The 26,295-nt window shown below is 54.5% G+C and overlaps 1 protein-coding gene across 10 annotated transcripts in view; it reads left to right on the top strand.

Annotated features, from left to right (window-relative positions):
- The window catches only part of PRKAG2 (protein kinase AMP-activated non-catalytic subunit gamma 2), a 256,416-nt gene that overhangs the window by 135,922 nt on the left and 94,199 nt on the right, over nucleotides 1-26,295 (top strand). For 4 of the 10 annotated variants that reach the window (XM_048213061.2, XM_048213062.2, XM_048213060.2 and 1 more), the window contains exon 4: nucleotides 23,924-24,001. The exons of the other annotated variants lie outside the window; for them this stretch is intronic. In XM_048213061.2, coding sequence (XP_048069018.1) covers nucleotides 23,924-24,001 — 78 coding nt within the window. The remainder of the gene's footprint in view (nucleotides 1-23,923; nucleotides 24,002-26,295) is intronic. 10 annotated transcript variants of the gene reach the window in all.

Below are 26,295 nucleotides of genomic sequence, written 5' to 3'. Positions count from 1 at the left end.
GGCTGTCCCTACACACCCTCACCCCACCCTTTTGGGGTTTAGATGAGTTTTCTTGCTAAGTATCATGCCTGTTCCCTCCTGGGGCTCCCTGTGCCTTCGGACCAGCTCTGCCTTTAGACAGTGCTTTGCAGGGCCCCCGGTGGCCCCGCGGGCTCAGCTGGCCCCGTTTGGAGCCCTCTGTTGACCCGGGTCCGGCTTACTGACTGGCCCTGTTTAACTTGGCTCTTGGTCAGGCACCGGATCCTTTGTGTGTCCTGTGTTTGCCACCATGGGGGACCAGGACCTCATCAAGGGCCTGGCCCCCTCGGTCTCCTTTCATAGCGGGGAGCAGGTGGGGCATTGATGGCTGGTTTGTTGAGAGAACTGGATCACCTTCTTGGCACCTCCCCCCCGCACCCCCTCTCCAGGAAGAGTTGGTTGCTGCTGGAAGAGAGCTTTGGCCTTTGAATTCCCCTTCCGCTCCCCCAGAGACAGCAGCTTTGGAGAGCATGGGGCAGCTGAAGGCAGGCTAGAGGGTGGGGTGAGTTGCTCGGAATGTTGCTCTGGGGGTCACTGGTTAGTGTGAGGGACCCCTGGATGTGGAGCAGCAGCGGCGCCTTTGCAGCGCCCCCCGCACCCCCAGCCCCTGCCACCGGCTTCGTGCTGTGCCCCCCAGGGGTTTGCCCCAGCAGGGTCTCCAGCTCATTGGTCGGTCCAGTGAGGTGACATTGCCCTTAGTTCTCCTGCAGCAATCTGCTGTCTAGCCCAGACAGAGACACCCCGAGTTTGAGAAGCTTCTGAGAGCTGGGGACTGCGCTTAGCGACATGACCCAGTTGTTACCCAGGTGCGTAAGCTTGTCCTCTGACCACGTGCTAAACGTCCTGGGATGAGTAAACAACCTCTGGTCCCTCCCTGAGTCTCTCCCTCCGAAACAGAGAGAACACAGGACTCAGACTTGTGCTCCTGGGACCACCGGGAAGGACCTCCGCCCTGTGTCCTTTGGCTGCTGCAGGCTGGCCCAGAAGGGGCCGTCTTCCCTTCAGGGAGACACCACTGGGGTGTGGATCGGGACTCTGGCCAGCCTGGCTGACTCCACCCAGCCTGAGAGGCCTGGGGAGCCACCGTGGCCTCAGGGTCAGGTTTGAGGAGTAGAAGGGATTGCCAGAACATAGACTGTTTGCTTAATCTGCCATTCCTGCCACAGCTAACACTCGGGCCCGGAGACAGCCGAAGGTTTGCCTCCTTCTGAGAGCATTCCTTGGAAGAAGCAGGTCAGGAAGACTGCCCCTAATGACATCATGAAACCGTAGTGTGCATTTCGAGGATGTGTCTTACGGAAGCAGATCGGTAGCTGCCGCACACACTCGGACCTCCCACGCCCCTTGGCTGGAGAGCTTGGTGTTTCCCAGGACTCACCGGGATGGTCCGTCACTGTCCCTTGTGGGGAGATGCTCCCACCCTTTCAGGACCCTTGTGGCGTGGCCTGGGGAGACTCAGGAAGGTGCACACTTAGAGACTCTCACTGGCCAGAGATCAGGCAAGCCAGGGCCTGACTTCCCAGTCCAGGGCCACGCACAAGCTTTCCGGCACCCGGCCTCTAGCCTGTCACTGCTGTCTGCACGGGAAGCTTGCGTTGTCCGTTGGTGCTGCAGGGCCCAGAGACAGGAGCTGCCAGGGCCTGGGAGCCTGCACTCTGGGGCCGGACTGCAGGGGTTGACTGCAGCTCTGACACCCACTGGCTGTGCGCCCCGGGCAGGTCGCATGGTCTCCCTGGGCCTCCGTTTCCTCATCTATAGTAGACCACAAAGCCTCCCTCCAGGGGTGTTGTGAGATTAGCTCAGCTACAATTTGTAAATCACCCCAAACAATGCCTGGTACAAAATAATCACTTTCTAAGAGGGCTGGGGAACCCGCTTTCTCATCAGTGAGACTTTGAAAGAACTGAAATTTGCCCTTCAAGTATTCCATTCTAATGACATCTTTCTAGAATATTCCCCATGCTCCCCTGCCTTCCCAGGTGGCAAAATACTGCGCTAACTATGATTAGCCTTCTTTTATGACTTGGCACCATCACTGTGCATGGCTGGGCATCCTGTAGGCAGGCTCCCTCCAGTGTCCCCTGGGCCCCTCTGGCTTTCAGCTTCTCACATACCGTGGCCGGGGCTCCAGCAGCCCAGGTGGCGTTCTGTGGCAAGAGCAAATGTGCCGCACAGGCCCCAAGGACTCCTGCTGAGTCAGGCCCCCCGTGACATCGTAAGCCTGCTGTTCTAGCTGTGGTTACAGTAGGGACGGTGGCCCAGGGTGTGACTGCTGGAGAGACTGCAGAGTTACGGCCTCTCCTGGCCACCCCTGCTGATGGCTCAGGTAACTTTCAGTGGTTTGTAGCTGTGCTCTGTTGGTCACGTGCCCGGGGGTGGCCAAAGAAGGGATTGGCACTGGGAGGGCCTAACTCGGCTTGGAGAAATGGGGCCTCTGATAAGGCCTGCTGAGTTTGAAACAAGGGGCCCCCTGTGCCCAACCCAAACCCCTTCGGGCTGGTTTTCCCTAGGATGGGGATCTGCTGCTTTAGGCCACACTGAAGCTGGATGAACAGTTGGCTGTAAGGATGCCGTCTCTTTCCGACCTGCCTTACAGTGCACAAGGCGGGTTGTCACTCTGTACCCTGAGAAGCAGGACTCAGGAACTCAGGCTCCAGGCTTGAAGTCCTACCCTCAACAACTCCAGTCTTGGGGGCAAGGTCATAAAGTTGCTGTGTGGGTATGTCAGGTCAAAAGGAAATAGGTATGGTGCCGTTGGCCGGGAAGGGCCACTTTGAGGCCAGCCCTGTCCCTGAGAGTCCCAAGGGCATGATGCCAGCAGGAGGAAGGCAGATCCGTGGTTCTTGCTTTAACTTCAGCCAGGGACCCCAGAGCCTGGGCACTTAGGCAGAGAAATGGAAATTCACTAGAATCTTGGACGGTAAAGCCAGGAGCTTAGGGAGCTAATCGTTTGCACAAATAGACTGATTTTCTCTCCAGGCCCCTGTGAACACTGACCAGCTGCTCTCACACCCCTTCTCTCTCAGAGAAAAGTCCCCGTTTCCCTTACCAGGGCTCAGTTGGCCCGACATGGCCACGTCCCCTGTCCTGTTACATAAGAAAGCATAGCAGGAGCTGGCCTGACAGGGACACATGGCTTCCAGATTGGCTGAGTGTAGCCATCCCTGACACCTGCCCTCAAGTCCTTCCTGGGCAGAGAGACCCGGCCTCACCCAAAGACAGCACAGCACAAAAAGCCACGGAACGATCTTGTGTGCATTCATAGGGTCTTATTAAGTAGCCGCACGTACAGACACAGCCCCTCCTCCGTCTGTCTCCCTAAGGAGTGTCTGTCACACACAGCTCATCTGCGGCAGGAACTGTTCCCCATGGTCCCAAGGCCAGCTTCGTGTGATGGACAGATGTGGGCAGCCGGATGCTGGCCCTGCGTTCAGCCTGCTGGGCTTATCCTGTTTGGGGCTTAGTGGTCTCCAACCAACTTCCCCAGCAGGATTCACCTCCAGTTCGTGTGTGTGTGTGTGTGTGTGTGTGTGTGTGTGTGTTACAGTCGGATTGAGAAAAGATAACACAGGCACTAATCCTCTGTTTTCTTGGTGTTGCTCAGAAGGAAGTGGACTTTTCTCTTATCAGCAGGAATGAAAAGGAAACCTGACATGCTCAGCCAACTCGGAGACCAGCGGTTTCCGAAGGAGCTGATAGCGCATTCATTGTGTATCTTTGATGCCAGTGCCTCTGTTCGGGGCAAGTACAATCTGACTGCATTTACATCTTATCAAAACACTGAGAAATTCTCATTAACCTGCTATTTGTCAAACGTGGTTGGTGTTTGGCTAGCACATCAGTGGCGAATCTGGCAGTGGGTAGCATCTGATACCCCGTGAAACCTTGCTCGGCTCAGGGTTCTCTGTTTCCATGGCCAGGGCTGCCAGGGTCGGGCTGTTGAACGCTAGCATTCTGGGACACGCAGCGTCTGCTAAATCGCAGGTTTGGGGCTTGGTCAGAAGGGTCTAAACCCTGGTCCCCCAGCCTTACTCCTGCCGTGTCTCCCTAAGCGGGAACACACGCGGCCTCCAAGCCTTGGCGGTGCAGGTACAGAGGGGTCAATAACTACCCCCCGGGGGCCGCGTGGGTTCCATCAGATGAGCTTATGTAGGCCCGGCACATGGTAGATGTCCCACGAATGCTCCAGCGCTAGGCTCCTCCCCTCTCCTCTCCCATGACATTTTCGTGCTGAAGGACTACATCAAACAAAAGCAAGCAGCACCCCCAAAGAAAGCGTGCGTGCCCCCTGCTGAGTGTGTGTCTAGAATGTTCAGGTAGCAGCGTTTGTCAAGGCCCTGGCATGGAAACCCCCAGATGCCCGGCAGCCACAGAGATGATAGATAAACACTGCAGTCCGTTCACACCATGGAATATTCCGCAGTAATGTGAATAAACGGTCTGCAGCGACGTGCTGCAAATATAACAAACCTCGCACGCGGTGTGAGCAAGCAAGGCCCGATGTGAGAGTCCACGCTGCCGGGTGCCATTTGTAGAACCTAGAAGAACAGGCAAAACCGGACATTAGAATCATGCTTGTGGCTGTCTTAGGAGGTGGGCAGAGGGCATCCAAAGCAGGCCTGTCCTCCCGCGTCACAGAGCTGGTCACACAGCTGCGCTCACTCTGTGCAAATCCATCAAGGTGTCCGCTCCTAGTTTGAGCACTTTTCTGCGAAACGCTCTGATAAAACATTTTTGCAAACACAAGCCGCCTGAAGGTGTGGGAGGAGGCAGGCTCCATCCCCGCATCCATAGCACAAACCAGCGAGCGCCCCCCAGACCCTGGGCAGAGCTAAGGCAGAGCTGCCTCACTCCGCAGATCACACTGGCGGCTAGAGACACAGACCTATTTGCCCGGTAACATACGTTGGAAACACTGGGAAAACAGCCGGACGAGCTCTGCAAACAGATTTTCTTGCTTGGAGCAGCTGCAATCTCTTTGCAGAGCAGTATTCGTTATGGGGGAGAAGGGCCCATTTTAATGTTCTCTTTGCCTCTGGCACCCACTGATGAGTAAGGCAAAGACCATCCAATGGCATGAAAGAAACATGAGCTGTTTTCGGCAACAAAGAGTGTGAGAGCCTGGAAGGGGGGCGGGGGCAGGCAGATGCCCTTCTGCCAGGCTTCCCTGTCCTCTGGGCAGCTGGTGTATGCTGGGCTGGAGAGTTTGGCCAAAGAAAGGAAATGGGTCCAGGGAGAGGTGAGTGGTAAGAGGACGCGTAGGAACGGGTGGAGTCCTATTGGCCGTTCTGTATCAACCTTGTGGGCTTTCCTGCAGTCCTGGACTCAGGCCCCTCCTGGGGCTCTGGTCCTCCCCTCCTTCCCATCAGCCAACACCCCCCATCAACTTCGCTGTCCTGGGAGCCGTGCCCCCCAGGCCTTCACGTGATCACCGATTCATGCGACGCCGTCTTATCGTCTGATAATTTGGCACGGTGCCCTCTCCTGAGAGTATTTTATCTTGGGATTCTTGGGCCTGGGAATGCCTCCATCCTAAGGATTGAATTACTAACAGCTGAGTGTTGAGCTTGCGCAGCGTGGATATGACATGCCCCTGCCAGGCGCGTTAGCAGATGGGAGAAGACAAACCCACATCAAAGATAAGGGGGATGAGCAGATGGGAGCATGTGTGGCAAGCTTGCCGGAACGGGCTTGTTCTGGGGCTCTGGTTCCTGGGTACAGTGTGGACCCACACCCTCACCATCTGCTGTCAGCATTTAGGAAGAGTGGGCCTAAGTGTCAAGGTCTACTTTCTCATGTCAGGGAGGAGAGCCATTCCGTGCCCCTGGTTTCCCCTTGACAATGACGGAGCCCCTCCCTGTGGAAGGACCGGGACTGAGAATATGGACGATACGGAAGATGGGATTGGGCCAACCCAACAAGCCTTGACTTTTTCTGAAAACCAAACTGTCCATCTTTGCTTCTTTCTCCTAAAAGCGTACGTAGTGTAGAACGAAACTGTCCGATAGAACCTTCTGCAAAGATGGAAGTGTGTCTCCATCTGTGGGAGCCGCTGGCTCCTGTGCTGTCGGGGGGTGGCAGGAATACGGACAGTGCGGCCGCGTGAATTAGATCCCAGGGCTGCTGTAACAACACACCACAAACTGGAGGGCTTAAGACAACAGAAATTCTCTCTCGAAGCTGTGGAGGCCAGAGGTCTGAAACCAAAGTGTCAGAGGTCAGCTCCTGCTGGAGGCTCTGAGGGAGAATCCGTTGCAAGCCTGTGTCCCGCCTCCGGTGGTTGTTGGCAATCCTGGGCGCGTAGCTTCTCGCCCCACCCCTGCCTCCATCCTCACAGGTGTGTCCGGATTTCCCTCTCCTCACAAGGGCACCAGTCATTTTGGACAAGGCCCATCCTCATGACCTGATTTCAACTCGATTACCTCTGTGAAGACCCTATTTCCAAAGGAGGTCACACTTCCAGGTTTTGGGGGGAGCGGGACTTCAACACATCCTTTCGGAGGACATAATTCAACCCTTAAAAGTGATGAGGAACTGAAGTTTCTATTTTATTTAATTTTAAATATCAACAGCCACATGTGGCTAGTGACGGCCTCCTGGTCGGCACAGCGGCAGACTGGGGAGAGAAAATTGGGGTAATTCAGCATTTCTGTTTAGAGCCACCCTTAACCCCGTGATGGCTCCAAGCCGGTGTCACCTGCTTGGTCCCGTGAGGCTTCTCCAGGCAGCCGCCCCTGAGGGCTAGGATGGAGGAGGGGGCAGAGTGACCCCTGAGAGATGAGGGAGAAGGGGACTAGGATGGGCCTTCTATGCGTTTTGTGACCTCCCTGGCACAGCAAGCCTGCCTCCAATTCTTTGTGGCCTCGTCTGCATGGAACATCAGGGGATCCTGGAAGATCCCTGCTCAGATGTTCCAGGGAGGCGGCCTGGGTTCTGCAGAGACGTTTGCTCTCTACACGGCAGGACAGGAGCTGAGGACCATCTGGCGCTGGGCACAAAGCCAGACTCTTCCTGAATGGAGGGAATGGGTGTGGAGAGTAAGGAAGTGTGGCCTGGCCATGCCGGGGAAGCCACCATCCTGCCTCTCCTGGAGAGGCCTGGGGTCACCCCCAGCTTCCCCGGAACCCGAGGGAGCCCTTAGAGCACTAGGCTGTCTGAGCATGGGTGCCCAGCCAGCTCACCCCCAGGACCTTGTCAGAAGTGCAGAGTCCCGGGGTCCACCCCAACCACTGAACCCCAGGCTCTGGGGGCGGGGCCCGGAGGACTGCGGTCCCGCCAGCCCCGCAAGCCATGATGCTCCTCGGTCAAGTCTGAACGTTTGGCCCAGAGCCGAGCCGCACGAGTCACCAGAGGATCTCATTAAAGGCAGATTTGGAATCTGTGGGTCTGCGGTGGGGCCTTGGAGTCTGCGAGTCTGACAAGCTCCCAGTGACGCCAGGGGCTGGTCCTCAGCCGGGGTCTAAACACCTAAGCTCCACGAGGGCGGGGTGTCTTCTCTTGCTCACTGTTCCCAGTACCCAGAACAGAGGCAGGCATACAACATGCTTCTTCCCTATATATTCAACTTAAAATATTTTGGTGCCAGAGAGAGGGCTGCCAAAACTCACCTCATATCCCCTTGTGGGGGAAGAAAACATTTCACGATGACTTATGCATGGCCTGTTTCCTACTAATATGAAGATGGAAGCCACGCTGCCTAGAACCGCAGTGCAGGATTTCCCTGGGACTAGGTCATTAATCTCGCGTGCAGCAGAACACTGGCCGGCGTGGAAGTCTCCTGTTCTTGCAGGTGGAGGGTACTGAGTTGTGATTGTCTGGCACCAGCGCGCCTCCCCTCCGCCACCCTCTTCCTTCCCTAACCCTTTCTCCCCCAACCTCTGTGATTCGAATCATTCTCAAACACCAGCCTCTTCCAAGAACGGCCCCCACCCCATGCCTACGTCCCTTTGCCCTGCTGTGGACCAGGCTCCTTATCTCAGGCTGCTTTGACGTATTTATGAACACCTCTCCTCTTCCAGAGAGGACTGATGCATACTTAATCATATGCTTCCTTGCACGGCGGCTTAATGGGCTCGAACGTTTCTTCTGTCTCTGGGCTCGGTTCCATCACCCGAGCACAGGATCCGGGGCTCACGCCTTACTTAGAACGCCTCCAGACACTTCACTCTGCAGTTGGTGCCCAGTAAACACCCATCGTCTCACTGATGAACTGATTACTTCAAAGCAAAAATACTCAGAAAGGCGCTGTTGCCATTTCTTAATAAAAAAATAAACATCCCCAGCAGGAAGGGGGTCCTCTTTACACCAGCCTCCTCTATCGAAAGGTTGAAGAGAAGTGCTTCCCCATCTCAGCCCCATGACGCTGGGGTGCCGTTGGTCTCCCCAGCTCCTCTCTCTCAGCAGGGGGCCGAGACAGAACACCCGCGGGCAGCGTGTGGCCTCGGGCCCGCCAGGCGGCATCTCCCCGACGTCTCTAGGGACTCGGCCAGCAGCAGCCTCACCCCCGGGGGAAAGGTGGCCTTCAAGGGGGATCCTCAGGAGTCACAGGCAGGACCCCTGCCCAGAAGTACTGCCGGCTGCCTTGCCTTCAGTGTAACTATTCGTTTGGTTCCTCAGAGTCTCCTGCTGCAATGCGGGTTAGCTTTCCCGGCTGTCGGCAGGTCACATCGTAGCATGCGGGGGGCGGGGGGGGTCAGAGATGCGGTGACCTCACGCATCCTCAGGACATTTAGGGACACTGCCCAGATTTTCCGGAAGGCCTGATGACTTGCAGGTTATTTCCTTTGCTCGCTGCAACTCTGCCAGTGACCGTTCAAGCTTGGCAACCGCGTACATGGGCGCGTGCCTGGACCTCCTGGAGAGGGGGTGTTCACAGGGACGCTTGCTGCATCTCCACCGGCCTCGGGGGGCCCGGAAGGCCATGCTCCAGGTGTCTGGAGGCACGGTCTTCCCTGGTGTGCAAGGGGTTGATGCCAATGTTCATGGTACCCATTCTCCTGCTCAGAATGTGGATTCCCTCAAAAGTGGTCTCAGAGACAAGGGCTCGGGGACAAGAAGTTTGTTTGGGTTTGTCTCAATCCTCTGCACCCACCCTTCTCTATCCTGGTGCCCTTGAACCTCTGTGTCAGGAGGTGAAAAGGTGAAGGGCTGGGCCATTTCCATGGCTCCGATGTTCTGAGCCATCAGTTCCGTCTTCCCCACACCTGCATTGGCCCTGCCTACCCCCTGGGTCTGGTCCTTGCTTGGCAGCGCCAGCCCCGGCTCCTGCCTGCCATGGGCTCAGGTCACACGTCCTTTGAGGAGCACATAGTGGCGGCATCATTAGCCACCGAGCTGTCCAAGCTCCAGAAACCTGGGCTTGCCTTCTCCCTTGAGCCCTGCATCCAGCAGGCCCCTCCCTCCTGCATCCATCTGCTCCCCTGCCCCCACAGGCCCTGCACGGGTCAGGCTCCTACTGCTTCTCCACCAGGTTGCTGATGCAGCTCCCTTCGAAAGGGTCCTCCATGGCCCATTCCGTACTCCGCACTCCCGTGAGCGTGATGGTGGGCCCACTGGGCAACAGCTTGCCCGCCTGCCGGACTTGCTGTTGGCTTGAAGTAAAGCCCACCTGAGGTCACAGCCCTCTGCGGGCCTGCCTGAGCACCACAGCTGAACCCCCATTTCATTCAGTTCCCTATGTGCACCCCACCCCGGCCCCCAGGCTGCCACCCGCCGACTGGGCTGTTTTCAGGCATCCTTTGGGAATTAGCTCCCCCGCCCCAGGCTGTGCCTCCCACAGAGCCTGGACTCCCTGACCCAGACATGACTGACCCCCGCCTGACTGCCTCTCTCCCGTCCAACAGCTCCCTGAGGGAAGGGCCCATTTTGTCCCCTCTCTCTGTCGAGGATTCCGTGGCAGGGGGGCCAGAAGGAGGGGCTCAGTGTGCAGGTGGCAGTCCCAGGCCCCGATGGAAGCCTGGAGAAGAGAGAGCTGCCCAGGTCAGTGGCTCACCGCGCTGCACAGGGCCTTCCAGAGTTCTGCGGAGGAACTGGCCAGCTCGAGACTGGCGATAGGCTTGCTCCCCCGCCCGGCCCCTTCGGCTTTCCCTTTCACACCCTGTCCTTCCGGCTGTGTTCATTCCAGTTTGAGAGGACAGGGAGGTTTGCCCCAGCCCCACCGCACCTGGATCTCGAACCTACTTTTCAGACTGGAGGGTTTAAAACCGAAGACCCTGCACTTTTGAAAGTTGATGATGGATGGAAGGTTGGGGGGAACCTCTGTAACGTTTCGTAAGTGGGGGTGATGGTTTCCCCTTGGCCACGATGTGATATTTAGGCAAGAAAAAGAGGATGTTATGAGTCAAGGGAGGGATGACAGCCCTCGGGGCTGTGCGATGTGTGGCAGGAAGCCCAGGCCTGCAGAGCAGATGACCACAGCAGCCATGGCCTGGTTTGGTCCCCCAGAAGCCCCCCACTTTCCCACTTCCCCCAGCTCGGCAGAGCAGCTGCTTTGCCACGTCCACGATAAGGCCCCATGCTGCCCCGGAGCCCTACGCTGAGGCTGCCACGTGCATGGTGGGAAGGCCCCGTGTGGACGATGGTGTCTCTCACAGTAGCGGTAGCTGGTCAGAGCCACACTCCGAATGGTAAAGAACAAGGGGAAGGGAGGGGAGGAGGAGATATTTGGGGGCTGAAGCAGAAGGAGGGTCTATGGCGCTCCCACAGCCCTGGGAGTGAGGCCTGACCTGACGTGAGGCTAAACCACTGGGAAACTCTAGCAGGCCCCACTGGGCCCAGGTTCTGGCATGGAGCCCGTGCCCTCAGACCCTGGAAGAGCTGGGGTGGTCTGTACACGGCAGGGCTCTACCTCCTCGTCAGATGACCCCAGACTGTTCTTGCCATGCTGAGTCTGGTGGATGCAGCGTGCACGGTTTCTCCCTGGGACTTACCCCCAGGCGGGCCTAGCGTGAGGGTCTGCAGACCAGGGCTGCCCTTCTCCGTGCCTGACAGCTGTGAGGAGGACCAGCTTTCAGCACACTTCAGGAGCTAAGTTGCCTGACTGCCCAGTGGAGAGTTCATTTCTTTCTTTCTCTTTTTTTTAAGAAGGAGAGAGAGAGAGTGGGGAGGGGGAGAAGGAGAGGGAGAATCTTAAGCCCCTACACGGGGCTCGATCTCACGACCCTGAGATCATGGCCTGAACCGAAATCAAGAGTCGGACGCTTCACCGACTGAGCCACCCAGGCGCCCCTCAAGAGTTCATTTTTGATCTGTGCGTCTCACCGAGAGCTGCGCTGAGGCCCGGGGTGGAAGTGAGCAGCGCTGGTTAGCGGAAGAGCTCCAGTTTGCGGCTGAAGTGCCTGCGGGGTGAGTTGAGAGAAGGCAGGGGCGGTGTTTCCTAGCAGTGCCTTCGCAGCCCCTGGCACAGTGTCCAGCTCCGTGCTGGCACCCGTGAGCTCCCCGTGAACTCCGTGAACCCACAGAATGACCTGTCACAAGCGCCTGCTGGGAGGGGTTTGTCCTCTCCGGGGGCCCCGCCAAATAACCCACGCTATGGCATTTGCGTCATCCCCCCAGGGAGATGATAGGCATTTTCTCAAATGGCTTTCTTGGGCAGAGGTGGGCGAAGAGACCCCGGAGCCAGGGTGACGGACGTTGTGATAGGGCGGTCATGTCAGGGGAGCAGGGTCAGCTGAGAAGGGGAGATCAGGTGACTGCTGCTTTAATTTACACAACACCGAGTCATCGGACTGGGCCCCGCAGGCTCTCTGCCCGGGGGACACACCCCCAACCCTCCCTCGCCCAGTTATGTCACTGCCGGCAGCCTCACCGGGTGTCATGGAAATGTCACATTACCCTTGGCAGGGCTTCTCCGATAGCGCATCGGAAACTTGGCTGCAGGCAGGCCAGGAATGTCTGACATCTCCCCGGGCTCCCTCCCACTGCAGGCCTGGTGACCCGCGCAGGATCCTGTGACCGCGGCCCAGCATCCCACTCACACGCAGAGCCCAGAGGGAAGGGGCAGGCAAGAGCCCGGCTAGACAGAGATTCTGACCAGGAGGGACCGTGGGGGCGTCCCCAGGGATCTTGAGGAGTGGCGTGGGTGTCACACTCCTGGCCCCTCGTTCTGGGCCTTTCGCACCCCACCCGAGGGGCCACGTGGAAACCAGGCTGTGGCAGCCACGGCAAGGCTGCGGCCAAAGGGGAGGGCAGTTGCACACGGCGAGGGTTTGCCGTCTCTTGAGAGAAACAAAGCAATAGCAAAGCTGGGAGGGAGTTTTAAAGGAAAGCACTGTGTGAGGGGCGTTTGGGTGGCTCAGTCGGTGAAGCATTCAACTCTTGGTTTTGGCTCAAGTCGTGATCTCAGGGTGGGGAGATGGAGCCCCACGTCGGGCTCCCCACTCGGGGGAGTCTACCTGAGATTCTCTCCCTCCCCCTGCTTGCTCTCTCTCTCAAAACAAATAAATCTGAAAGAAGGAAGGAAGGGAGGAAGGAAAGGAGGGAGGAAGGGAGGAAGAAAAAGAAAGAAACGACTGGATGTCTAGCCATACAATGGAACAGTATTCAGCCTTAAAAAGGAATAAATCCTCACACCTGCTAGGACGCAGATGAAGCTTGAGGACATTATGCCGAGTGAAATAAGCCAGACACAAAACAACAAATCCTGTGTGACCCCACGGCCATGAGGGCCCTGGAGTGGTCAGATTCGCAGACACGGCAGAAGGGTGGGCGCCAGGGGCTGGGGACAGGGGGATGGGGATGTGTGTTTCACGGGGACAGAGTTTCAGTTTGGGAAGATGAAAAGTTCTGGAGAAGGATGGTTCTGATGGTTGTACAACAGGGTGAGTGTACTTCATGCCCTTAATTGTTCGCTTAAAAATAGTTAAGATGGTAAATTTTATGTTCTTTGCATTTTACAATTAAAACAATTTTTTCAAGATGTTCTGATCCACAAATGAGCTTATTTAGAAAGTTTTACTAACATATTTCACAGATATTCGTGACTGTTCATGTACTTAGCATATCATATAGGTTTTTAAGAAACCAAGCAAAACCCTCATTTGACCACAATGTTTTAAAGTGGGGAAAGCCCCTCATGGTGACACAATTGTGCAGAAACCTCCTGGGCCTGCAGGGGCCTCCCTGGGGAGCCAGACAAAGACCGACTCCTGCGGAGAGGGATGGGCCTGGGAGGGGAGGCAGGCATCATGGGTAGTGCTGTTCTGGGCGACACTGCGCTGTGTCTGTCCAGCGGCCTTGAGTGTGAGGTTGGGTGACCTGTCTGCCAGGGCCTCACTCGGCCTGCTTCTCCCTGCGCACTCTTTAGGGACTTTCTTCCCTTCCTCCAGCCTGACCTTTGAACTCTCCTCATCTGCTCCCCTTCCCAGTGGCCTGAAGGGCACAGGCTGGCAAGCTCAGGGACTCCCAGAGTCCAGAGCTCGCTCTTTTCCCTTGTTTACCCGTGGTCACTCTGTACTGTCTCTGAAAGCAATCTTCTGGCCAGAGGGAGAGGGAAGTGTAGCTGCTATTTGTAATAGAGCAGGTCTTGGGTCACATGCCAGGGCCCTACCTCAACTGTAATGTTGCATTGCATCATGCACACATGGGTTGGGCTGGGATGCAGAAATGGTAGGATGCATGCCAGCCCTACCCGTGTGTGTATCATGGCCCTACCCACGTGTGCATCCCCACCCTACACCTGTATGCATCCCGGCCCCACCCGTGTCTGCATCCCAGCCCCACCCGTGTCTGCATCCTAGCCCTACTCTACCCATCTCTCCTTCAGGGCCCAGGGAAAATGATACCTGGTCCCCTCGTTAGCCCAGCCCGCATAGACAGCTCCCCTGAAACTCATATTAGAGCTGTATTTTTTACAGTCCGGTTTACTGACGTATAGGTTACATACAGTAAAATTCACCTTTTTCAGTGTACAGTTCTGTGAGTTCTGAGAAACATATGTAATTGTATAGTCATCACCACCATTGAGATATGGAACCCAAAAAATTCCCTCAGGCCCCTTTATAATTTTTATAACCTATAATTTTTCTATTCCCTATAATTTTGCTTTTTCCCCTATAATTTCTATTTAAATGGTAAAATCTAGTGTACAGTCGTCTTTTATTTAGCAAAATGCATTTGAGATTCATCCATGATGCTGCATATCTCAATGGTTCTTTCCTTTTTATTACTGTGGAATGTTCCATTGTTTGGACGCACCAGCTTGTGTATTCATTCACCAGTTGAAGGACTTTTTGGGTTATTTCCAGCTTGGGGCAACTATGACTAAATCCACCATAAACATCTGTGTCCAGTTTTGCATGAAGGTGAGTTTTTACTTTCTCCTCTGGTGGCATTGGGAGGCTGTAACGTAGATATATGTTTAGCTTCATAAGAAAGTGTCCAACAGTTTTCCAAACTGGCTGCACCATTCTGAATTCCCACCAGCAATGTCTGAGAGTTCCTGTTCCTCCGTACCCTCACCAGCACTTTGCATTGTCAGTTTTAGAGAGAATCTTAGCTAGTCCCCTAGGTGTGCAGTGGTATCTTGTCGCTGCCATAAAGTGTGCCTCCTTCATGACTAATGATTAATGATGCCGGGCACCTTTGTCCATGCTTATTTGTCCTCTGTATGTCCTCCTGGCTGAAATATCTGTTTTAATCTTCTGTTCACTTTCTTTATTGAACTGTTTGTTCTCTTATTGTTGAGTCTTGAGAGTTCTTTGTATATTCTGGATACAAATCCTTTAACATGTATGTTTTGCCAATACTTTCGCATCTCTTCTCATCTTCCTAACAGTATCTTTTGAAGAGCTGAAGTTCTAAATTCGAATGAAACGCAGCTCATTGGTTTGTTCTTTTATGGACTGTGCTTGTTGGGCATTCTGTTGAACTAAGGTGTGCTGCGTAGGCACTGTGAGCATTTAGGAAACAGGGATTGTGGGGTGCCTGGGTGGCACAGCGGTTAAGCGTCTGCCTTCGGCTCAGGGCATGATCCCGGCGTTGTGGGATCGAGCCCCACATCAGGCTTCTCCGCTATGAGCTTGCTTCTTCCTCTCCCACTCCCCCTGCTGTGTTCCCTCTCTCACTGGCTCTCTCTATCTCTGTCAAATAAATAAATAAAATCTTAAAAAAAAAAAAAAAAAAAGGAAACAGGGATTGTGTCCCAGGCTGGGGGCACAATGGTAAATAAAATTCACTACCAGTCATGCTTAGCAGAGGAGACAGGATACGTAAAGAAGTAACTACAGCATACTATAATTTGTAGTGTCGGGATGTGCAAGGTGCATAAAAAAGAGGAATAAGTTAACTCTAGAAACCGGTGATCTCAGGGCGCCTGGGTGGCTCAGTCAGTTAAGCGTCCAACTCTTGGTTTTGGCTCAGGTGATCTCAGGGTCCGGAGATAGAGCCCTGAGTCAGGCTCCTCGGCAATGGGCAGGGAGTCTGCTTGAGATTCTCTCTCTCCCTCTCCCTCTGCCTTTTCCCCACTCATGCACACTCTCTCTCAAAAAAAGGGGGGGGGGAGAAAAGAAAGAAAGAAATCAGTGATCTCTAGAAACCAGCTTTACAAAAGATGAACTTGGCTAACAATAGATGCCAAAGCTGTGGAGTGAATCAGAAGGTAAGTGGGGAAAACCTACTTCCCTAAGCACGGTGTTCTGATATCATTTCTCCTGCCCCAATTCTAGAAACCCAGGGAGGGGAGCACCAGAGAGAAAATTAGGTGGAGGCAGAGTGTGCTAACTGGGTACAACTGAATCCAGAGCTCCTGCCCCTGTCCTTCCCCCCATCACTCACCTTCCCAGTGACCACACCTCCTTGGTGTCATTTGTAGGGTTGGCCTACAACCCTACAGCTTGGCCACGATGAACAGGGATTGCAATCCTTTAGGTAAAAACAACATGGAGAAAGGGGAGGCTTGGTCACCAGAGAGACTGATGGAGTAGGTGAGGTATTTGGAAGGGGTCAAGGGACCTTGCAAATCCAAACATCATACAAATAGGAGGCTGGCTTCTTCCACCCATAAAACAAGCTTGGCCAGGGGTGGTTAATGTGAGTCAGACACTGGGAGGTGAGGGATTGTGGGCTCCCCAGAAGGACAGTGCCTTTCCCAGTTCCCTCCAGGTGACCCGTTAAAAAGCACAAGCAAAAATGCAGGTCTGATGCCGCCATCTTTGATCCTCAACTCCCAGCACTGCTGTGGGATTCTTGGATTGTTGTTCTTATTGAGGGCAGAGGCAAATCCTAGTGTAAGGTTCTGGACTGCCTTTAAAAGGACACAGCCAGGACATGTGTTTTCAGCATAAGCTGCTTGATTCCCTTCTATCTGCAGCTTTCCTTCCTCCCCTCTTTTCCTCCTTCACGAGGAATCTACCCATTAGTCCCCGGGAGCAGATAACCAGTAAGGCTCACGGTCCCTTTCTTCGTGAGGTGAATGAGGAGAGCAGAGAGCCCAGACCAGCACCATAGAAACCAGCGCTGGTGGCAGAGGCGGCCTGGACGCTGTCCCGGCCTGAGGCCTCCCTGGCCTCGCACACACCCGTCCAGTCTCACTGGCACCTCACACCCAGAGGGCCTGGCGTGTGGTGTCAGGTGATGTGTTGAGTCAACAGACCACAGGAGAGCCCTGGTTGGAGTCCCGTGGCAGCCGGCTGCAGCCGGCACCCCAGGAAGGGAATGCCCCCAGCTGGCTGCCGGCCACCACCTGGCCTGCCCAGAGACCCAGCGGGAGGGCAAGAGCCAGGCCGGAACCACTCACCCACAGACCGTCTCCCCAGCTCCCAGCCTCTACCTCCTCCTCCTGCTTTGCCGAACGTGGCTTCCAGAGGAGAGAGGTTTGGAAACTGTGCTCCCGGGGCCCACATGCCATCATGCCGGGTAGAATAGTGTGTCTAGCACATCTGGAAATCACACCAGACCTATCTCAGGGAGGGGACCGTGGCTCCGAGCACCTCCTAGATCACCCACATCCCCTCAGCACTGGTATTGAGCCCAGAGCATAGAGAGAGGCAGGGGGGAGCTGGGAGTGCCCCCCAAGGTAAGGTTAAACAGCTCAAGAAACTCCAAAGTGGGGCATCAAGCACTGCTACAGGGTCACCCGTCATCAGCAGCAGGGGCCCGTGGTCTGTGGGAGGGAGGAGCTGTCATCAGGGGTACTGATTAGATTCAAATAGCCCGAATTGCAGAAAGTGCAGGAAGAACTCAAGGTATGGTTTCTGAATTAAAAGTCCGCTTGGAAACCTCAGTGCGCCAGCGTCCTGCCGAGGTGCACTCGCTGGCTTCTCTTGGTTTGGTTCTCAACCCAAGTTCCGCCCCATCTTCAGCCTCCGTGAGGGTCCCTCAGAGGGGACACAGCTACTGCTAGAAGCGGAAATGGTGGGAGTCCAGCCACCCTTTCGGAAAAGGAACGGTGAAAATGTTTTGAGACCCCGTGGAATTCAAATTCTTAAAACCTGGCCTTTGGGGAGTTAGAACCGCTGTGAGGCTATTTCGGAAAGAGAGAACGACCTGTGTATCTGTGCTTCACTTATCAATTTCAGCAGATTTTACAAGGGTCCTGGGACCCAAACACACTTCAGGATCCCTTCCCAGTTTCCAGGGAAGCTTCCCCAGTAGCTAGAGTAATAAGCAGACGGTGGATCACTAGGGATTCCAGGAGGGGCTGGAGACGGAGCACAAGGAGCAATGGCGCGTCCGTGTTCCCGGCACAGGGGGAGGACCCAGTCCGAACGGGGGTATTTCAGGCAGAACCCTCCCGGTGGAGACCTCTCACCAAGAGGCATGCTTTTGGAGCCTGGGGGTCTTGACCCTCCCTGTGGCCCCAGATCAGCAGAGTCCATTCCAAGTGTACCCTCCCACCGGCTCCGCCGTTTTATATCCTGGTGATACCTGCATGTGCTAGACAGGCTGGCTTCACCAGAACAGTTTGCTGGAACGACACTGTTACAAGCAGGCATCTCGGAGAAATGAGGTTAGAAAGACTTGTCTGAACATGCATAGAAAGCTAGTCTTGACCTGGGAGCACATCTGAGCAGGGCAGGGTGCTGGGGAGGGGGCTCCTGCCAGGAAATCTTCGAGCCCACACTGTGGCCAATGCCAGATAGCCTTTCCCCTGCCCACCGGGCACCTGATGGAGTATGAAAGCCCATGGGTCTCTTAATTGAATTAGTGTCCTTCCCTTATGTTCTCTCAGGAGATGACGGTTCCCATACTGACCCAGGAAGGAACCTTCCATTATGTTCTCTTAGGAAATGGCAGTTGCCATATTGACCCAGAAAGGAACTAGAGTCACCTCATTTCCTCCTCTTCCAAATCCAGTAGGTCCTGGTCATGGCTTCCCACTACCCGCTCCCCCTTGTGCAGCCGGCAGGAGCTCTCGGGGCGGCTGGCCGACAAGGGAGGAGGAGCCTGGGGCAGGCCTGTGAGAGCTGAGTGTAACTACGTGGACCGCAGGGGTATCCTCTGTGTCCCACCCTCCCACCTTTGACTCCAGGCACCTGCCAGCCTCCTGCGTGAACACATGCTCTTTCCTCTCCCCTACACAGATGGCCTCCTCCCTGACCCTCCATGGTTGTGAAGCCGGTGTCTGAAACCTTTCATAGCACCAGACTGGGGATCTAAAGAGCCACAGCGTTGCTGTGCGTGGCTTGGCTTCTAACCTAGCTGTTGCCCCTGGACCTGACGCTTCGCTCTCAGGGCCTGCACTTCCTCCACTGTAAAATGAGGCCGTGGGATGTTTGTCTGCTCAGGTCACTCGCCGCTGATTCCCCTGGCTGTGATTCTTTTGGTGGGGACTGTCCTGATTCTGCCACATTCAGCTGAATTAATCCGTGCATTATCAAACACCTGTTGCGTCTGTGATTCCACAAAGATCATCATCAGAAGGCACCAGCATAGCTATTTCCCCTTCATTGGCAAATCCTTAGCAAGTTGCTTTTCAGAATCTGTTTTGAGATGGATTGTTCTAGAATCTCTCTCTCTTACAAAGCAACTGGGGGCTTAGGATTGCTCTAGAGTCTCTCTCTCTCTTATAAAGCGACTGAAGGCTTTTTTTCCTCTCCTCCTTTCCTCGAGGATAGCCTTTTAGCTTCAACATGAAAAGGCACATATGCTTTTGTGAAGTATCTAGGGTTGCATTTTGGGTCCATGAAGCAGAACTCAGACCTCTGGAGGAGTGTGAAGAGGGCACAGCTCTTCTAAAGGCAGGGCAGCCACCAGAGGCTGGGGCCACCCTGCAGGGACTGACAGAGTCGGCCCCTGCGAAATTCCCATTTCCTTCTCTGTGCCTGTCTTTGCTTCGTTCTCTTTTCCAGTTCACCTGTGCAGATACTGACATGCTTGAGCCTGCTACCTAATAACTAGGTCCAGAATGCTATGGGGTATACCAAGCCCTGTGAGATTCGTTTTTCCTGGATGCCTTCTAGGAGAATAAGAACCTTAGAAAATGTCCTAAAAGAATTTTTGTGTTTTTTTAATGGAAAGAATTTTTCACCCACCAAATTACCATAATGCTTTGATTCCAAAATGACCCTAGACAGTCCGCAACATATTTGGAATAGTTTCAACTATTAAAGATTGTAAAACAGATTCTTACAATCTATAAGCAAAACTTGCAGCTTAAAACCTTATCTCAAATGAATTAAGAGTAACCTCAAGTACGGCCGGAGCCAGAGCCTTGGGTTTATAAAGATATCCAGGCCCATCCTGAGACAAGAGTGCAGAGACTTTACCCGTAAGAGAGGGGGCCTGCTGGGGATGGGAGGAGGGGAGGACCTCAGGAAAGGGTCTTTTATGAGCTGAGTGATTCTGGAGCATTTGGAGCAACGGTTCAAAGCAAACAACTGTGAAGGAAAAGGGCCCTGAGGAGAGCCGGCCGGTGGCTGCGTGAACACCTGGTGACCAGGGACGAGGCATAACTCAGGGCTCATCTGCATGAGACTGTGGTTGACACAGGACACAAATTCTGTGACACAAATCACAGGAAGAGTGATTTCCCTTGGAGACCAGGCAAGGGGCGTGGGAGTCAGAAAGAAGGGAATTCACCCCCTCAAAGAAGGGAGCAACGAGAGCTGAGGCCATGGTTGTACACGACCTCAGTGTGGAATGGGAACCAGATTACTTTAGAAGTGTCCTACCTACAGAATGAAAAGTCTGCATTCAACTAACAGTTCAAAACCTGTCTGGCCACTGAACCACCTGGGGAACTTTAGAAAAGCCAAGATTCCCAAGTTCCACCTTGGACCCACTCGACCAGAATATTTAAGACCTGGGAACATGTATTCTGCAAGCTCCCAGGCGATCCTCTTGCCCAGCTGGGTTTGAGGAGATGCTGGGCAGCATCTCAACTTGTGGCCCAGACACTGTGCCCAGTGTGTTGGGCTAACTCAGTGAGGTTGGAGATCAGGGACTGCCCAGACCAAGGGTTTTGAGCAAAACCTTCCCATGGGAAATGAAGGCAGAAAGCTGTCCAAAGTGCGATGAAAAAGATACGGCGACTCTTTGGGAATATTCTACACAGAGCCTCAGAGCAGATCACTGGACTGGGGCAAAGCCAGACCACACATGTACCAGAGATGGTTGGCCAAACCTTCCTCATGAGCAACTAAAAATGGTTGCTTATGTTTGCATCCATTGCAACCCCAGCCCACTGAGGCCAGAGAAGTCTAGCTCTACCCCGTAAGTAGAGTTCATGCCCCAGAAATTCCAGCTGCCATAGAACATGTTTGATTCCTTAAAACCAAGAGAAACCTGGAAAACTACCATCAATGTTCAGACCTCAAGGCCTAGGATTCACGAGGGTCTCAGGTTTTGACCCACATTTCCTGATAATGAAGCTTCTTCTTCCTTTAGACACAGAGCTACCACTGCCTTTGGTGTCTCCCCAAGCTCCCCTAGGCTCCTCGAGGGGGAAACCCAGGGAGAAGAGATGGAAAGAGATTTCCTGTCCTTCCTGAGTTCCTGCCTTAGGTAGTTCCCACCTCTGGTAGGTCTCACCTCAGGTAGTTTCCACCTCTGGTAGGTCTCACCTCAGGTAGTTCCCACCTCAGATCTCACCTCAGGTAGTTCCCACCTCAGGTAGGTCTCACCTCAGGTAGTTCCCACCTCAGGTAGGTCTCACCTCAGGTAGTTCCCACCTCAGGTAGGTCTCATCTCAAGTAGTTCCCACCTCAGGTAGGTCTCATCTCAGATAGGTCTCACCTCAGGTAGTTCCCACCTCACGTAGGTCTCACCTCAGGTAGGTCTCATCTCAGGTAGTTCCCACCTCAGGTAGGTCTCACCTCAGGTAGTTCCCACCTCAGGTAGGTCTCACCTCAGGTAGTTCCCACCTCAGGTAGGTCTCACCTCAGGTAGTTCCCACCTCAGGTAGGTCTCACCTCAGGTAGTTCCCACCTCAGGTAGGTCTCACCTCAGGTAGTTCCCACCTCTGGTAGGTCTCACCTCAGGTAGTTCCCACCTCAGGTAGGTCTCACCTCAGGTAGTTCCCACCTCAGGTAGGTCTCACCTCAGGTAGTTCCCACCTCAGGTAGGTCTCACCTCAGGTAGTTCCCACCTCAGGTAGGTCTCACCTCAGGTAGTTCCCACCTCAGGTAGGTCTCATCTCAGATAGGTCTCATCTCAGGTAGTTTCCACCTCAGATAGGTCTCACCTCAGGTAGGTCTCACCTCAGGTAGTTCAGGGCGAAAAATGAACATGATCAGTGGGGGGCAGTGCAGGGAGGAGCAGTGGTTAACTAGGCCAGAGCGAAAGCCAAGAGGCAAAAGGTTAAAAACTGAAGCAGTAAATTTACTTGTGGAGAAAAGGCATCCTGAGCAAAACGAGTGGCAGACAGGCTTTTTCTGGACCCAGCATGTGCACACATCAGCCGTGCTGCTCATATTGCCGGGGCTTTCTGACCCTTTAAGTGCTCCTCTTTGAGGCATAGTTCCTGAGCAGTAGGGACTCCTGCCTCGCCCCGGCTGTGCCACCATCCCCCTGTTCCCATGACCCTTGTCACCATCCCTTCAAAGGTAGGAACAACAGCCGCAAGTCCCCTCATCTCTGTAACGAGTCATTAGTTGTTTTTAAAACTGCATATAAGCAAACCTCCCATCCAGCATAAATGGAATATTTGCTCTTCTTATGAGACAATGGTCAGCAAGGATGTTTAAGATCAGGAACAAAATGAATTTTCTCTTCTTTCTTGTTATTTCAGACTGCATGCCTGTGCTACCCAAGGGCAGGGGGGCAGGGGAGCATGGACACACCACACAGCCATCTGGTCTCCCTGGTGTATTTTTGCCAATGCAAGGACTTGATTTGCCCAAGGGCCCGTGGCTAGATAGCGGTAAAACTAGGCCTAGAACTTGAGGCTTCTGAAATCCAGGCCTCCACCTTCCATGCCACACTGTTGTCCTTCTGCAGACCTCTGCTCACTTTCTTCCAGGGCCACCGCTGTGCTCTCTCCTTCCCCATCTCTCTAGATGCAGCTCATGCCAATACGGCCTGGCCCTGTGAAGTCACCAGCTCATGGCTCCCTGGTGTCTGGAGCCACTTGCCTGGTGTCCTGTCTGGCTGCCAGGAGCCGTTTCTGTTCACTCACTGTGCCTATTCACTTGTCCTGGCTGCTGCCCCAGGAGAATCAAAGGCATTGTTCACTCTCAGAGTCTGACAGCGGTCCTAAACAAAGTCCTTAAGCAGAAGAAGGAGGGAAAGCCTTCTCAGAAGAACAAAACGGGGGAAACCTGTCTGCTCTGGGTACTGATGCCACAGCCCAGTCTTGTCTGGGCCCTTCGGAAAGTCGCCTTCATTGGGGGCAGATTTGTTTCGTTTTCCAAAGTGCAGGCCCAGCTCTTTCCCAGTGTCTCTACTGAGCTTTCCCACCCCTTCTCCGAATGCCTCCTGCTCTAGTGCTCCATGTATTTTACTCCCCGTGCTCCCTGCATACGGTATGGTGGGTTTGGGTTTGGGTGTTGTTTTTACCCCACTTTCCCCAACCAGACTGAAAGGTGGGTTTCATCGGATTCATCGGACCTGCCCCCTCCTCCATGCCTGCACACGGTTGGCCCCTGGCCGCTGGCTAAGCAGACCATGGTCTTCCTGGAAGATTGCAGTTTGGCAGTTGGCTCCATGATTAGGAAGTAAATCAGTCTATTTCAAGTACTGGGGGATTGTGGCAGCCCTGCTCCATTCTCCTCTTCGTTTATGAGTTGTGACACCGATATTCAAAAGAAGAAAAAAACTTAGGAACGTCATCCTTACCTGCTCTGCTTTCTCTCATAAGACATCCCCCCTTTCCCTGGTAAAACAGCATAAATGTGAGTAAAAGTCTCTCCGCTGAGCACGTCTCCTATCTTGCTGGCTGGCAAGGAAGCCCACTCCGTTTGAGGAAGCCCACGGAGCCCACGCTCTCCTCCTGTCCCCCTTTCCCTCCTGCCCACCTCTCACTTCCCTTCTGCATCGAGTGCTTTCTAAGCTCTCCTGCCCGCTGGCCTGTGAAACCCCACTTTCACACACCCAAAATGTTGTTTTAAGTCTTTGTGCCCTCCCTTCTGGCAATCTCCCGTTCAATCCTGGCAAAGGGGTTTAGGATCTGGAGTCAGGACGCCAGTTGCAGGTGTGCCCTCTGCCATTGTTTACTCACTAAAGGACCAGGGGTGAGCAGCATCTCTGGTCACTGGTTTCTCCCCCTACAAAGTGGGAAGATAAAGCTGCCCCCCCAGGGCGTGGCCGCGGGGAGCACATGGGGCAAGAGTGTGTAGGAGCACTTTGTAAACGATGAGGCATTATGCAAAAAAGATGTTTCTAGTGCAAGACTCTACCCCTCTTAAAGGTGGTACAGCTATCAGTGAAAAGAGGGGGCATATTTTTGGTCCTCGGAAGGTTCTTTCCCTGTACCTTAAACGACACATTTTACTAATCCTCACATCATTTTACCTGTTCCCTCCCCCTCTAGAGTGCAGAGCATCACCCTGTTTTCCCCCACAAGACCACCCACTCCGGGAAGGGGGCAGAGAGGAGGCCGGAATCCCAGGTGGGAAGATGGAAGCATCTTTTGAATTGGAAAGACTTCACTGAGAGGAGCTTTCCTGGGGGCATGGAGAATCATTCTGCTCCGCTAGAAACCAGCTGTTCCCCCCACCAGACGGGAAGTCCACTCATCTTCTCCTCACCCCAGACAGTTGAGCAAGCTTGTGTCCAGGGCTGTGTGTGTCCCGCACCGTCCTTCTTGCCCTCCATAGCAGGTGGGGAAGGGATGGCCCACAGAGGATGAGCCGCAGGAGAAGCAGAGGCCGCCATTTGGGCTTAAAGAGCCCCCTGAGGGGGCAGCTGCTTAGTCATGTTCTCTTAAATTATTTACACTTAGGAGGGAACGTTCTATACCCAAAGAGCTTACAAGGAGTTCCGCCAGCTATGAATGTCCCTTACACAACCGCAGCCGGGCTTCTTCCCTGAAGAATGTTGCAAATGGGACCGCCTCTCAGACAGAGAGCGAGCAGGCCCTGCCCTCGGAGTGCTTCCATCCGGGGTGGGGAGACAGACCTTGTCAGAGCTGGTGGGGGCAGCTGGGGTCAGGGCAAGGGGCGGGAGGCGCAGCTGTTCGGTGTTAGCCAGCCTCTTGGCTCAAAAGCAGAGCAGTGGCTGAGGAAGGTAATTGTCTGAGTCGCTAATGCAGCCACGATATGAAAGTTATAATATAGGGAAGGGTGTGTGATGACAGCTGTCCCTGCCAGCTCTTGCCGTCTCCAGGCGGTGCTTCCACATCCTTCCCGAGGTACTCTGGGCACGTGCAGACAGGCAGAATATACATATATACCTTCTCACCCCCTTGCCTGAGACTGTGAGTGGGGTCAGTCTGTACAGATGGCTCTGGGGTTTGCCTTTCACGTCCTACCCGGTCTCAGAGGTAAGAAGAACAAGGAAGCTTCTCGTCAGGGAGCCAGGGCTGTCTGCGTGGAGGTGCCGTCGCCACGTTAGCCCCTTCCTGTCGATGGGCGTCTGCGTCTCCAGTCTCTGCTTTTAAAAGCCCCACTGTAATGACCCCACACTCTGTAACCAATGCCCCCACACTCGCCCTTGCAGCTATGCAACTACAGCTGTGGAAGGAAATCCCAGAGCAGATTGTTGGGTCAAGGAGCACGTGCGTTTGTAGTTTTGGTAGCTGTTGCCAGAATGCCTCCACAGAGGTCCACACTGGGTCCCGGCTTCTGAAGCCAACTCCGGGGGTGTGCTTTGAGCCAGAGTCTGAGCTGGGTCTGGAAGTAGAGTCACAGGCAAGAAGGAGAAGCCGGTTTGGATTATGCCTGTGTTTGGACAGACATGGGTGCGTCTGCACTGAGGCTGCCCGTCCTTAACCTGGAGAACCAAGACTCCCACAGGTGCTTCGCCCGAGGGGTTCTCACAGGCTGTTAGAACGGGGTTGGTGGCGCAAGCTTGGAGTCCACATGCCCCCCATCCCTCTCTGTTTCACCCGTCTGTTGCGTCTCCAGCCCTCTCCCTTGGAAAGCGCCCAGGGGGCCTCCCTGTCCAGTGGTTGGGGTGAGCGTTGGGAGCACAGAGCATAAAATCCCCTGTGCGCCTGTGATGCAAGAACTAGCGTGTTCTGGGCCGCTCTGTGAGGAACCAGGCTAGTGGGCCAGCTGAGCACTCTCGCTGGGAGAACCATGGACTGATGGGCCACCACCCCTGGGGGCCTGAGGCCCCCAGGGCGCGGGGCTCCACAAACAAAGTGGCTCCCCAGCAGAGCCCTCTGAAAGGCCCAGGCACGCCCTCTCTGAGCCTTGGCTGGCATCCTCATTCCTCGGCGTTCTGTGGGCATCACCGGGGAGCACTGAAGCCGTGACACTAGAGAAGGGCCCGGACTCGGGCGGGCAGCTCCTCTGTATCACCCTGCCTGCTGGGCCTCCCCCACCCCTCCCCCAACAGCTGGAAACCACCAGATCTCCTGCTCTTGATCCTCCCCCTCCTTCCTCCCCCACCCCCAAGCCCCACCTCAAGACCTTTGGGGGAAAACTTTTGTTTCTGAAAGAGTTGGGAGCTCTCCTGTTGGAGGCCTTTAGTATCTTAAGTTTTGAGACCTACAAAACTGTGGGTGATCGAGTGTCCTATCTCCTGCTTTCACCCAGACCCGCCTGCCAGATGTCAACCCGGGGCCTGGAGCAGGACTTCCCACTTGGGATGCTTCATGGGAAAGGGGGTTCCCTAGAAGATGACCCTCCTCCTTTGATTGGTTCCTTCTGAAATTCTCACCAGGGAAATAGATACCCCCACACTCTCTGGGCATGAGGAGGGGAGAAGACGCCAACGGAACTTGAGCTCACACCCTCC

This window comes from Ursus arctos, unplaced genomic scaffold (genome assembly GCF_023065955.2).
Source record: "Ursus arctos isolate Adak ecotype North America unplaced genomic scaffold, UrsArc2.0 scaffold_3, whole genome shotgun sequence".
NCBI lineage: Eukaryota > Metazoa > Chordata > Mammalia > Carnivora > Ursidae > Ursus > Ursus arctos.
The sequence above is the reverse complement of the archived record's forward strand: the minus strand, read 5'-3'. Positions and strand labels throughout refer to the sequence as shown.